Here is a 15122-nt window from a genome sequence, read left to right as displayed (position 1 = left end):
AATGTTCAATGATGCGCTGTAGGAATCTGAGTGGTAAAAGTTGTCCCGACTTAAGTAACTAGCACAGCTGCGTTTTCTGTTCAGCGAAATCTTTCATGAAATATTTCTTTAAAAAAATCTCCAAAAAACGATTCTTCGACACCAAGAGAGCATCCACAGAAGAAGGTAACATTCTTTCTCTCCTCTAGCTGCCGTTTTAATCCTTCGTATAGTTGTTCTTTTCCCACATGTTATCATTGCCGATGGTTCAAGATGATCTAGTATTGGTGATCGAATAGTATGAGCTTATGGGATGAAGGGGAAATAACCTTCCTTCTCTTTTGATCCAATTGACCAATGTTAAAGGATCTCAAACTGCTATCAATGATAACATGCGAGAAAGGAACGGCTATATGTTGCACTACGCTGGGGAAATTATAGCTTATGATGCTATAGGATCCTCTTTTATAGGATACGGTCTTATTATTTCATATGTTGCAATAAAAACTTTCGTTAAATATTTAAATGAAATCTTTCATGAATTATTTGAATGAAATTTTCATGAAAGATTTCTTTTAAAAAAATATCCAAAATCGATTCTTCTACACCAAGAGATCTTCCAAGGAAGAAGGAAACATTCTCTTCTCTCTTCTAGCAGCCGTTCTGATACGTCGTATAGTTGTTCTTTTCCCGCATGTTGACCATGGTTCGAGATGATCTTGTATTGGTAATCGATAGATGAGTTGATCGGATGAAGGGGAAATAATCTTCCATCTGTTTCAATCCCATCGGCCAATACTAAAGCATCTCGAATTGCTATCAATGATAACATGCGAGAAAGCGACCCCTATATGTTGCACTAAACTGGGGAAATGACAGTTGAGACTACCTCTTTTATAGGATGCTCTCATGTTTTTTCAAATGTGAAAACTAGTTGTTATCGGCAACCGGAAATCTCAAAAGTTGATTCTTCAACACCAAGAGAGCATTCATGGAAGAAGGTAACATTCTCTTCCACCTTCTAGCCGAGATGATCTAGAGTTGATGATCGGTAGTAAGAGGTTATCGGATGAAGGGGAAACAATCCTTTTTTTTATCCGAAAAATTTCAATTTTCAACTGTGTATTCTGACCACGGAACGGCCATGGTTTCTATATTTTGAAAATGTAGACAAACTTATTATAAATTTTCAAGATGTCACTGTGATTCGATCCTTTAACATAAGGTCAGATTAAAAATATGGAGCAAGTCCATTAGCATGACAAAATCTGTTGAAAGTGTTTTATCTAGAGCAGTTAATGAACTCGTATCATTAGACAAATGAACTAAAATAAACTTAACTTGTCAGAGGAATAAAAGTTTACAATCCGAATGTCGTCTCGATGAAAAAAAAAACTCAAAAAAAATCAGCCAACATATTTTGAGTTGTTCTCACACTAACCTTACTTGTCGTACAGATGCAATGCTTGGACAACTCATCATTACATTTACTGCTGCTGCTGCTGCTATCAATCTTTTTTTTGTCTAGCGCGTGGGCTTTAAATCTTCCATCTGTGAAGGATTGTAGACAAAAAAAAACATCTCACTTTTAACGCACCACCTCGTTTGGTTCGTTTTCTAGGACTTGGATGGAGAGGAATGAAAAAAAAACACATTAAGAAATCCCTTCTTTTCCTCGTGTCGGTGAAATAAAAAAACGCAAAACCCGCGCTCCGTCGTGCAGTTATAATTTTCACTCTTTCACATATTATATCATTCAGCTGGTCACGTCGGGTGGACTGATGGGTGGATCGGCCATCCTTTTTTTTCTTCTCTTCTTTCCCCGGCAACGCAACATCCGGCACGCTTTGTTGCACATATTCGTTGATGTGTGTTGTTGCGGTTCGGTAACTCACTGATATGGCAGTAATTTCGTGAGGATGTGTGCTGCTTGTGATTTGTCACAGAGAATGGAGGGTTTGGGGGGAAGAAGCAGCGAGGGTTTGCTATTAGAAATTGGGTTCTTTCTTCTGCCGGTTCCAATGAGCTGTTGAAAGATTTTTTTTTGGGAAGGATACAAGTGTCGAAAGCGAAAGTTGTCAACATCCCAGTACCCGGTAAGTTGCCGAGTTGTGTGATGGAGCTTTTTGCATTTGGACAGGTTTTTTTACAAAATGGACGATGCTAACCTGCCAACGGCAGCTGTAAGCTATCGATCGATACTACGCCACTAAGCCGGTGAAATCAAACAGCTGACAAATACACGCCTCCGATGTTATGATCGTCAGCCCAAAAACTGTGTCGTTCGTTTTGCCTATTTCAGTTAAAATTAGAATTAAAAGTCGTGCAAAAATAACCCTGCAGCAGAAGCATGCAAATGTTCGCAATGCGCTTTGTAAATACTTTTGGGAAAAAATGTTTGGAAAAGTAAAACGAGAGTACGGTAAGAGCGGCACTAAAAAGCACACCACCCACAGCACGGTACGCTCGGAAATGCAATGTAACATTTTAAGGATGGTAAAATCGAAACATACCATTCCGTTGTACGTATGCATGCGTGACAAATTAATATTGCTTTCTAGGTTTTTTGGGGGGGAATGTTCACGTTTTTTTATTACCATTCTGCATGACCGAGTTGACAATGTTGACTGTTAAATACATACACACCCTTTGGGGAACTGTCGTCTACTGGGGGTACACTAGCGGTTTCTGGGTGTGGCATTCTTGATTTATGTGTGTTTCTATATTTTAAAAATATTTTTTTTTGCTTCACGCTAGCTATCAATGCACAAAGAGAGAACACAGAATTAAAAATAACTGCTCCAAATTTAATGCTTATTGCAATTACCTTTTAACTGTAATATTTTTTAATAATATGTAAATTACTTTCATTTAAACTGACACTTTGTAACTGCTTCTTTATTGCATACATTCGGCGGGAGACAACAAAAAACGCTTCATTTTTATCAAGTACTGGGCGCCTCCATGTACGAATTTTTTATCAACTACTGGGCGCCTCCATTTACTAATTATTTTTATCAACTACTGGGCGCCTCCATTTATGAACTATTTTTAAAAATATTTTATTGTTTTATTAAATTAATCGATAACAAATACAGTAACAATTTTTTGATTATTATACTTGTTAATTTGATTCATTTTGTGCTTATATCGTATGTCCTTATATAGGTATCAAGGATACTTTTTTCCCTTTATTTCGATATACCGCTTTGACACAAGGAAGAATAATTTGACAAATAGTTCATATCTTTAAAGTGTTTCAAGGACATTTTGAGGGACATCATTCAGAGACATTTTTTGAGGAATATCACGTATCTCCTTCAGGCATGAAAGTGAAAAAAAAACGACAAGTTCACTGTTTCATCTAGTTCCAATGTTTGTCCAAATACCTCCATAATACGTACATGCAACAGTTGTTGTATCGATGATGGGGTACGGGAAACATTCCAGGAACTTGCTAGTAAAACCTGTTTGCTGTTCTCTTCGTCGAAGACGATTTGAATTTGAAAATCAATGAGAAAACATCCATCCCAAGACACACATCGCGTCCAGATGTGCACACACACACACACATACGCTGCGGGAGGTAAAAGATGGGTTTTTGGACAAATAAAATGAAAATTTATAACCTCCGTTTTGGCCGGCCGAAAGCACCATACGGCGTTTTGCTCGTTTCTGTTTTGGTTTTTGGTGTGACCCGTCTTTTGCAGTTTTTTTCCCTTTTGTGTTGCTTTTGTTTTCGTTCGTGCGCAGCAAAAATCTTGAACCCCTGCGTTGTTTGTTGATACGGTTTTCGTTCGTGCTTTTCCATCATTCGCCTTTTTGTGACTCGCGGGCATGGGATGTGTTTTGTTTTGTTTTTAAGTTGTTTCTTCTTCTGTCGATACACTCTAAAACGTACCAAGACACACACATCACTCAACTCCATTACGGGACATGGTGGGGGGGGGGGCACATTGTTTCACATTGGAAAATCAGGATTCAGCGTACAAAATCAAAAACAAAAAAGCTTGTGCTCGTGAATGTGTCTTGTGGCTGCTGCTGCTGCTGCATCATCAAACCGATTGGTTTCTGGAAGCGATTTTCCGGCAAAGCAATTTTTGAAACCTTTTTTTTCGCTCGCTTTCTTCGACATTCTAAGATTCGGTATTGTTTCTTCGTACGTTGCGAATACGCTCCCGGGGGTTTAAGGCTAGCGGACATATACCGTTGCCCTTTTGCGTGAACTTAATATATGTATATGTGTTTGTGTGTGGGAAAAATGTCGAAAAACGCAAACCCACCAATGGTAAACAAAACACAGAAGAGCGTGGGCGAAAGGTAAAGGCATAACAAAGTCGCTAAACATATTGGTGACCTTTTAAAGAATGAAAGATGCTGCTCGGTAAACAATTATTGCATTTTAATGCGTTACCGGTGGTTAATCTTTAACACGATCGCTTTGTTGTAGCTTTAATATGCTTAACTTTGAATACTTTAAAAAATATCAAAAAAATAAAATTACTCGCTAATTTGTCTCAATTTGACTAGAGACTTATTATTATTAAAATTTTACTTTTAAATCATGATTAACTGTACTGCTTGATTGTCCTTATGCTCTAGCTCATGTACAGTTTAAAGCGGTGCCCAAGGGCATGTTTAAAGTTTTCCTTTTCTTCCGTTTTAACCAGAATCCAATTTCAATACAATACCCACAGGAGGAGGCTCCACAATGGGGACGTTCTGGGAAATTAAAGGTGGCCATCCTACGCGTGTGTCCTCGACACTGGAAAATGCTCGGAAAATGAAATGTGAGGGCACCGGGCGTTTGAAATATGACCAAGAAAATGAATCTCAGTTCGAGGAAGTCACCGTTTCGGTAGAGAATGCTAACAAAATTAATCTACATGATGGAGTCGAACCCGAGGTGTATAGAAGAAGGGGTCCGGGGTTTGGGTTTTTTTTTGTGGGGGGGGGGGGGGGGGGCATAGGGTCACAGTAGGCAACCAATTCTTATGTTGTGTTTTATTCAAGAGATTATGATCTTAACCTCACTTCGCGCTACATGTTGACCTCTCCGACCGGTGCTGGGCATTCTTTGACCCGTCTCTCTCTCTCTCTCCCTCCCTCTCTTTCCCCCTTTTAACCGACTCCACAGTGATTGAACCACCAGCCCACTTCAGGTGAGCCGACCCGGGGTTCGTTCGGTACGATCGGCTCAAGAGTATTAGCCTTCGCGCTCGTAGAGTGGCGGTCGTTTTTGGGGTTGAGATTTTTTTTTTGCGACATTCAGTCCCCATCTTTAGTTGTGGGATTTTTTTGTGTGGACAGCAGTGGTTAAGCTATTTCACTAGTGGTGGGATCGTTTTTTTCTTTGTCTCTCTCTTTCCACTTCTTATCGCATACGGAACAATGGCCGCTGAACAAAATGATGAAATTTACGAGCTACCGCAACTCACCTGGAATGTGTGTGTGTGCGTGTGTGTGTACCAGGCACCGAGGCTCTGGATGAATTGAATCCTTTTTAGGGGTAGTAGTAAAAAAAACCTCCCGCTCTGTCGGACGGACGCACCGATGATTGTCTCGGCGCTGCTTTACCCCGTCGGAATTTATGGGGCATGTTTAATTTTACGGCGCTCGTTGCTGGGATTCGCCGCCTCACTAAAGGGACGCGGTCGATGGACGTGTCTTGTGCGAAAATTTTTTTCCCTCGCCCCCGCTAGTGTTAAACGATGTGGAGGTTGGGAGCATTTTTTTGTTGCTACTTTTTCTTGATGCTAGACTCGTTAAGGGAGAAAAAGTGATACCGGCAGAGATTGGCGGCCGGAAATCCTGTCAGATGATATATTTTTTTTTGTATATTTTGCACGTGTAGTTATAAGAAAGAAAAAAAAATATAGTTCCAAATCTCTCTATTAATAACGTTTCCATTTCCGTTTTCATTTTTTTTTCTTTCTCTTTCTTCTGCTTCCTCTAAACTCCTAGATATATCTGCCAGGTTTTGCTGGGGTTGGAATTTGTGCGGTCAACCTGGTAGATGACATGCAAGAGTATATGCGCGGTCTGTTCGTGATCATGTAAGTATGCAATAAAGCTTCCTGTCGGTAGTAAACTTTTCGGTTAGGGGGAAGGGAAGGAGTGGAGGGGAAGGTTAAACTTCTAATTTAAAAATTCTAAAGTTATACCCACAAAACCTAATATTTAATATCCTTATCCACCATTTTGAAAAAAAGTTGCCATAATTTTATCTTCATTTTCATCACTTTCACTCAATACCTATTCATCGATATTCATTTTATGAGCAATTTTCTAATGAATTTAGCTTTTTTTAAACACAAAATGAACTCTGACAGCCAGTTTCGATCGTTTGGGGAATATTTCTGACTTACTGGCTTAAGTAAGCAAATACAGTGGAGCTCCGATTATCCGGGTACCTTTTATTCGGCTGTCTAATTGACAGTGCGGCTCGGAAATGACAGTTCCAAAGGCAAATTGACATATGCAATGTCAAAACCGATAATGACAACAAATAAAGGCCTCAATAGGGAATGACGCAATGTGCTCTAGTTCGACCAAATAGATAATATATATAGTAGAAAGTCGATTATCCGGGGTGCCCGGGGAACGGAATGATACCGGTTAATCGATTTTCACGGATATTAGTCCTTTTTTTTATTCATAAAGAACGGCCTGATCTATATTAGTGCCTTAAATATCAAAGACATTTATATATCTAGATAGAGCGTATATAGTGTTTATATACCATACTATGTTAGTCCTTTTGATGCTAAAAATGATTCTGGATCTTCTGGAGCAAGCAAATTATTATCATATAACAATTAAAATTTTGAAAGTAAAATAAAATCATTTCAAATACATCGTTTGGTGACGATTTTAATAATTTTAACCAACCAATGACAGCTGTAGCACAAATGTTCACGACGGTTGAACAGCTGTCAATTTTCGGCGCACGGTTAATCCGCCCCCGGATAATCGACGTAGTACTGTATTTTGGAATGTGCAACTAAAAATATAAATATCTTGCTTTAGAGACAAAAAGAGTCCTAAACACTAATATTTATCAATAAAATGACTTGTGCGTATTATCCGTGCCTATTCGCTTATCCGGCAAAGTGCTAATTCCCGATGACCACGGATAATCCGCGTTCCACTGTAATTATAAGCAAAGCTTAGGCTTAAAGCAAGCCTTTACAATTATAGCGTGATTATGATTTTTTCTCCTTGTCCACACTGTTTTTAAATGCATCCAACCCCTCATGCTGCTGTTACATTATTACACAATCCATTAGTGATCAATTAGCATGAAAAATTAAATTCCCTTACCAACAATCTGGTTCAACATTTGACAAATTATTAGATTACGGTCCTACATCATCCGGTGTCCGCTCATTTACCTTTTCTATGGCATTTATTTTTCTTTTGTTTTTTTCTTCCCCCGGGTTTCGCTAATACGTACAATCATGCTAGTATGAAAAAATGGATTTTTCTTTTTTTTTATGTTGCTCCAGTACGAGTTTATTTACGAGCGAGGGTATTATTTTTCCTGCCACTCGCCCTTGTATTTTGCCGCACGTTGTCTCGCTGTTATCGTGGGGCACAACTCGATTAGATTGATGGATTTCTAATTGAATTGATTGATGAAAATATGAACAAAAATAGTCGATGAGAAAATAAATCCTTTTGCTGCTTTCCACTGTTTGATCCCTTGTACGCTTTAGTCATCGCTACACCATCGATGAAGTGATTCTTTGCCTACCTCTTCATGCCCAAGCCCTGCTTACAGACCATAGATAGAAGGCAACAAAAAAAAAAGATGTCCTTGCACAAGGGATGTAATTTATTTACTTTTTTTTAATGTGTGTGGAAAATAAATAAAGGGTATTATCATATATAAAGTAAACAGTATATTTATATAAAGGGAAAAGTTGGAAGTAGATTGAAGAGGAAAATAGGGACCAGATAGCGAAAGAGCGAAAGAGAGAGAGAGAGAGAAGGAGAGTAAGCGGTGAGTAAAGGAAAAAGTAAGGAATAAAGGGGTTAGTGAAACGTTACAATCAGGTTCCATCCTTTTGCATCCTCTTCCATTTTCCACACTGTCATACTGAAGGATCCATTCACTAAACGTCCGGTTTGTCCTGACGGTTAAGGTGCGATACCGAGGTTGTTATGCTATGTTCCATACCAAAACGGTCCACCTGACTACGAATGGTGTGCACCGTTCTCTCTCTCTTTCTCTCCTACACCTACAGCTTTAACTCCATTTCGTACACCTTCTCTTTCCACGAATTCCCTAGATGTACACTGTCCCTGTCCCTGATGAAATGAGCTAAAATCTACTCAAGGAGGGCCGATAAAATGGCAAACAGAATGCAAACAGCAAACGTTCGAGCTCCGTTATTGTGTTGCTTCCCTCTTTACCTGTACGGAAAACCCTTCCGAGAATAGTTATCGCGTGTGTGTGTTTTTTTTTGTGTGTGTGAAGTAGGTCGGGAAAGTTGATAGGAAACATGATTACGCTGATGATGATGATGATGATGCGCAGTGGGAGGATCACGTACACACATATCAATCATGTGAAAATAGCTCCCGTTGGTATGAGAAAAAAAATTCATACCATATACGTAGTACGGAATGTATCGGTTGCGTGAAGCAAGTTCCCTTTCTTTTTGTTTTTATTTTTTGAAAAATATTTTGTATTCATTGAAGTAATTTTACAAATATTCTTTTTAAAAAATTCCATACACGGTGTTTTTTTAAATATAATAGTAAGATATCATATCGATATCATTGGAAAGTCAGTGTTTCTTAGGTGAATTATTTTTTTATTCGTCTACTTATAGAGTAGTCGAGTTCAATCACTGAAGTACAGTAGAACGTCGATTATCCGGGCTACTCGGGACCGGACTGACGCCGGTTAATCGATTATCGACGGATAATAGTACCTTAAATATCAAGGTGATTTAAATATCTAGATAAAGCGTATATAGTGTCTATAATCCATTTAATGCTAAAAATGCTTCTGGATCAAGCAAATTATTATCAAATTATCAAAAAATTTAGAATGTAAAATAAAATTATTTTAAATACAGCGGAGCGCCGATTATCCGGGTACCTTTTATCCGGCTGTCTCATTATCCGTGCAGGTTCTGAAATGACAGTTTCATATCTAATTCAGCCATGTTTTTTTTAATGCATGAGATATGAGGTGCGTTTATACTCGTTTGTACTTTCCAAGGAACAGGACGTACTCACAGGTGTATACTGTGTATAAGAGTAATAGATTTCTGGAAAAAATGATTATTCTTGATACCATTGTTTCATTGGCTCTGACTTGGGAGAAGGTTCAGGATGTAACTCTACTTCGGTCTTGAAACTCCGGAAATTGAAGGATTGTATAAACTAAGGATCGGAAGGATCTTCAAAAACTACCATGTTTGGAACATGTGGGCGAGGAAAGCGCAGAGAAGTGGATACTAATAGATTCAAATTATTCTGGATACGAATTCAAAAGCGACACAGATATTATTATAGAAAAAAGATGCAATACGGACGTGAATCTAATTCAGAATCAGAAGATGAGTGACTGAAAATCCCTATAAATTTCAAACTCTGCCAAAGCGTATGCTGATGAGTTGTTCGAATTCATGAACAGCAAGGACAGCTACTTAAATGTAGGAAAAATAAAAGAAAATATTAAACTGTATTATATAAACGCATACCTGTCAACCAAATACCTTGTGAACCTTTTATCCGTGTTGTTCGATTATCCGGCCACCATTGAGTCCCAACATGCCCGGATAATCGGCGCTCCACTGTATATCATTTGGTGACGATTTAAATCATTTTAAATAACCTGACATCTGCTGTTTTCTACTGTATTCTAGACATGGGACAAACGATTCTTTTGAAGAATTGAATGCGGTCCAGTTCGATCAGTGTTGTGCACTGAACGCGTGTTGTGAACTGAACAGTTCTTCCGCACGTCGTTAGTGAGGCGGTGTTGATCATTCAGGTTTTTGGCTACACATGTGAAGTAGTAATGGGTAAATCTTCAATTTTCCCGGAGTCCTGAGCAATCCGACTCCGAGACATTTTCGGAGTAATTCCGGAGTAAATTTCGGAGTTACTCCAGAGTAATCCAGAATAATTACTTCCGAGTTACTCCGGAGTTACTACGGAGTTAAATCCGGATTAATCCGGAGTTCCATAGTTAAATCCGGATAAATCCAGAGTAATTACTTCGGAGTATACTCTGGTTTTTATACGTCGAAGTCGGAGTGACTTCAAGAATCCACTCCGGAGTTCCCATCACTAACATGTTAATGTGTTGGTACGTGTATTACTTGGAGTTTCAGTACGAGTAAAGAGCATTCGTATGTGTAGTCGGCAAACTGAGTCATCCTCACATTGAAATGTCGCCGTACGGTTGGAGTGCGGAAGAATCGTCATTCATAATTCTCTTGTGCGGATCTCGTTCACTCAGTCCAAAGATTGGAACGAATCGAACGGTTCTGATTCAATACGCTACTGTATTCATATTTAGAAACTCATCCACATTTTATGGTAATTTAACTGTCAATCTTAGAATCCTATTAAAAGGTGTATATGTAACATTTTACGACGAAGTACACGATAATATTGTTTTGATAATTGTGTCCCATAGTGTGTCCCATAATGTGTCCCATAGTGTGTCCCATAATGTGTGTGTTGTTTGGAAGAAAAAGTAGGGTTAGGGGGGAGAAAAAATGGGAAACGGTACGGAAAACCCCGAACCGAAAGAAGCAACATACGACTGGAACGATAAGAATTCTGTTACGCATAAGCCCCACACTAGGTGTATAGCGGATCAAAGAAGGCAAAGGTCGCTTTCCGTTCTGTGGCGTGGCAACGCCTGCGATAAGCGTTTATAGCCCTTACAGCAAACCAAAAAAAAAAGGCAGATGTAAACCTCACTTTTACCGAACGCAGAAATGATGAAACATCGTCGTTGGGTGTTTTTGTTGGGCGATTTCCTTATCCTTCCACATTTGCCATGTGTGTCGTCAAATCGTTCCAGGTGAGCTATGAATTGCTCAAATTCTTCCCGTGTATTATCCTTTCCTATTTATTTTTGTTTTAAAGGAAAATTGAAAAACAATCACCCACAAAACACTCTCACGTTGCCCACACGTAACATCCCCCCCTTTTATCGGGTGGGATTGTTTCACAAAATTGATTGTTTATTCATGCCATGGACGGATGCCTTCAGGACATGGTTACCATCCGGTGCGGTTTTGTGCGGTTTGAATATCCTTTTCGGACGGTATACGAGTACGCAATGTTTTGTGTCCCCTTTTTTTTCGCCCGGCGACGAGTACCGCTTATCTGCTAGCTAGTACAACTCCCTGGATCTGGGAACGTTTTAGAGTAGAGACCCCCGAAACTCGATGAGTGATGAGATACCCTAAATGGTTTTTGGGAAGATATATACCACACCGATGGTACTGTTTGCTGCCCTGATGAATTAGCTGTCGAAGCTACCCGTGAACCATTGATCACCTGACTTCCAACAGTGGAACCCCGGATCAAAAGACGATTGTTCATTCACCACGAAGTCTCGGTGTTTTTTGGGGGAATATAATAGAGCACAATTGTTGCTGCGGTGTGCAAGAAATAGATCTGAATCATCAGTGAACAAGCAAGCAAAAGGCAACAGAAACAAAACACTAGAAGGAGAAGACCCAAAAATTGTGAAACCAAACTGCGGGGAGAAGTTGGTACGAGCCGGAGCATGGATAAATGTGGAAAATATCATCGACAACCATTACCCGAACGGGTCGGTCTCACTTTCGGTTGTTCGTTTTGCTGCCCACCAGTGTCCTGCCCACCCATCTCCAGCTTCCTCCCTGCCCAAGACACTAACGACATGTTTGCTCATTGTCTACCGCTGCTCGTCAGCCGCCAGCAGCTCGAAACGAACAAAGGAACAATATAATCGACCAGATCCAATATGCTACCGGCCACACCGGTACGGCGGCTCGTTTGACGTGACTACGGGCAGTTTACACCAGCACCGATCACTGATGTCCCATCTTGAACGGGTGTCGATGTGCATCGTGTCTGTTACCGACCATGCCAAAGCGTGGGCATTACCGCTAAGTGTGCCGAAACCCATACCACAAGAGGGTGAAAGAGGACATTTTGCGTTGCTATCCCGAACAAGACACACAGACATACACAGTGTGCATGAAAAATCAATGACCACCGCCTCCAGTCCACACTGTTGGAGTAGTGTGCCGTCCACGTAGGGTAATTGATAAAATATAGATAAATTGCCATTTATTACAATCGACCTCATTAGGCATGGAGCACGTAAGCTAGAGCAGAGTATTGGCAGAGAGGGAGAAAGAGAAAATAAAAACGAGGCATGGTCAGCTAATGATAGCTACGCATAGAGCCTGATACGAGAACATTACGTTAAAACTAAACGACACCCTATTTCGTTGATTATGGTTACTTTAACGTGCTATAAAAACGAAATTATTGTGCTATAATTTGTTGGAGCAAAGCAAAAAACAAACTGAAAATTCTCATCCCAAAATTTTCCCACGATTGTGAAATTGATTTTGTTTTTGTGTGTTTTACTTTGTAGCCGATATGGTCGTCCATTATGGCAAACTCAGTCGAAGTTTAACGTGCTATAAAAACCGATATTTTGCTATAATTTTTTCTAGCAAAGCAAAAAACCAACTGAAAATTCTCATCCCAAAATTTTCCCACGACTGTGAAATTGATTTTGTTGTTGTGTGTTTTACTTTGTAGCTGATATGGTCGTCCATTATGGCAAACTAAGTCGAATCCATCATCGAATGTACTTATCCGTATCCGTTACGGTTTAAACACTAAGTGTCAATTTGTTGTACCGCGTTGCGATCGCCAACCGCACAATGGTTCGTAAAATGGACAGTTAAACTTAATCCGCTTACCATCTTAAGGGTTTACGATGATAAATTATTCATCACTGCAAACCTCGTTCGGGCTGGGTAACGTTTTTTTTTCGTTGATTTTTGCTGTTGTTTCTTTCAAACCCTGTTCCCCGTGTGTACGTGTTGCGTAGTGTTTGCCGGTTTGCCGTGCTAGTACGGTGTGTGCGAGTAATTCGTTAATCTATAACCATCCACCCGGGTATCACCCGGACCCATGTTACCCATGCGGTGTTCAATCGATAAAATCGAACTTTCCCTCACCGACTTTCCACCAGCGTTCGATGCCATTGACCGGACAAATTTCCGTACCGACCGCAAGCATGGAATCGGTGGCTAAGGAATCGGTCCCGTGGGAACCATTGCCATCGGGGATGTGGACGATGGTATGGGTTGGGATGATAAAGGTAGCGATTTTCTTCCAAACCGACGGTGTGTGTGTGATGCATTTGCTCTCTGGGCTGTCGAACCGGATTGAAAGGGGATCATGGCCCAATGGGAACAGTCTTTCATGCGCTAGCCAGACCTTGATACGCCAGAAGAGAGAAAAAAACCTCTCTCCAACGTTTTCGAGCATCGAACAAGCATGTTCTAAACTGGTTGGCAACATTAAAAGTGACCTTCACGGAACCTTTTCCCTGTCTTTCATGATGATGAACTTTGATGATCTGAACCGAGTGGCCGCAGGGTTGAAATATCCGCTGCAAAAATGTACATTACGACTGTTCTCTCTAGCATTTTTTTGACATATTGGAAACTCGTCTCATCTTGATTGCATTGTGAGGGTTATACAGTACATGACACAAATGTACGATCACTAACAGAAAATAGTAAAAAAAATATTGAAGAACTTGTTCACTACTTGAAAATAATACACTTAACTGCTTCTTCTATTCTATAACATTATGTTTTATTAAATAAAAAATAAAAAAAAATTGTTACGGACTGTAGGAGCATAGCTGGAACCAAAACTTTTTTTCCTTAACTGTTCATGCAGTTGTTGGGATATCCTAGTACTTCGGGAGACTCTAGTCGTTAGTCGGCGATTTGGAAAATATACATTCTGGCATTGCGCTCTAGAGGATATATCTATGGTTTTTCTCGTTTACTTCTACCAATACATTTTTAAATACACGTCTAAAAACATTGGAGAAAAAAAGTTCGTTTTGTTGTTAATAAATATCTGCAAATTCCAAACGATTATTTCCTACCAATAAAATTCTTGCTGAGCGTCGGACGTCTCCTAAGTACACTAATGCATTACCACACTACTCTTGATGCCAGTAGTTCAATATGTACCGGTACGAGTGTTGTAGATTATTTTACGAGATCATACTACCGCAGGGTTCTAGTACACCGAAAATCGGTTCCCGGCAAAGTTCATACCGGCAATACCAACCACAGCAAGATCTCAGCCCACCATTACCGGGGGATAGTAAAAGTCCAACCGCACGATGAAGTATGGCAACTGGAGCAGGCAATTTGTATGATTTATTTATCGCCTTCACTCCGTCGGGTTTTAGGCTCCCGGGGTACACAATCGATCCTAGCGTGTCCCATTCCGATTGGGACAAAGCGTGGGGGGAGTGCTGCCCCGAAACAGGGCAGCTGTCATCAAGCATTGACATTGTGCGCTGTTGGAACCACAATCGACCGTTTCCAGCAAATGGGGATGAAAACCTGAAGGAGGAGGAGGCAAAAAAAAGGACGATAAATTGTTTGCAATCCCAGGCACAGCTTTTCAATCCACGGGATACAGGAGGTCGGTCTTGAACATTCCTGCCAAACACGCCAGACACTTGTCGTACGCCGTCACCGGGTGGAAGTTTTATGGCGGTCAGTTAGTCAAGTTCATGAAGCGACGGGTCTCCAATACTAACCAAAATCAGGTACCAATATCAGGATTACATTGCTGAAACGTTGTCCTTTTCCAGCATCGTAGCTCCGTTGGAGGCACAAAAGCAAAAAAAAAACTCCCATCCCTTACCATTCGGGATTCCAAGATTTATGAGTTCCACCCACTAACCGGAGGGTGTTCTCCAGCACTGCAGAAGCGCTGCAGTTTGCTGGATAATTTGGTCCTCATTGAATTGCCCAAGTAACCGCAAAAGGCACAATTCCAGAACCTGCTACTATCGTCGGTATGTTCACCACGGTGCAGTTGAGTTACGCGCTCCAGGA

At 40.3% G+C, this 15122-nt stretch overlaps 1 protein-coding gene across 2 annotated transcripts in view; it reads left to right on the top strand.

Moving 5' to 3' along the window:
• LOC125761521 (G-protein coupled receptor moody) overlaps positions 1–15122 on the top strand; it is a 74534-nt gene that overhangs the window by 21414 nt on the left and 37998 nt on the right. For both annotated transcript variants that reach the window (XM_049422738.1, XM_049422729.1), the window contains one exon: positions 5944–6035. In XM_049422738.1, the coding sequence (XP_049278695.1) occupies positions 5944–6035 (92 nt within the window). The remainder of the gene's footprint in view (positions 1–5943; positions 6036–15122) is intronic.

The sequence above is a fragment of the Anopheles funestus genome, chromosome X (assembly GCF_943734845.2).
Source record: "Anopheles funestus chromosome X, idAnoFuneDA-416_04, whole genome shotgun sequence".
Taxonomy (NCBI): Eukaryota; Metazoa; Arthropoda; class Insecta; order Diptera; family Culicidae; genus Anopheles; species Anopheles funestus.
This window is presented reverse-complemented; position numbering and strand designations above follow the sequence as displayed.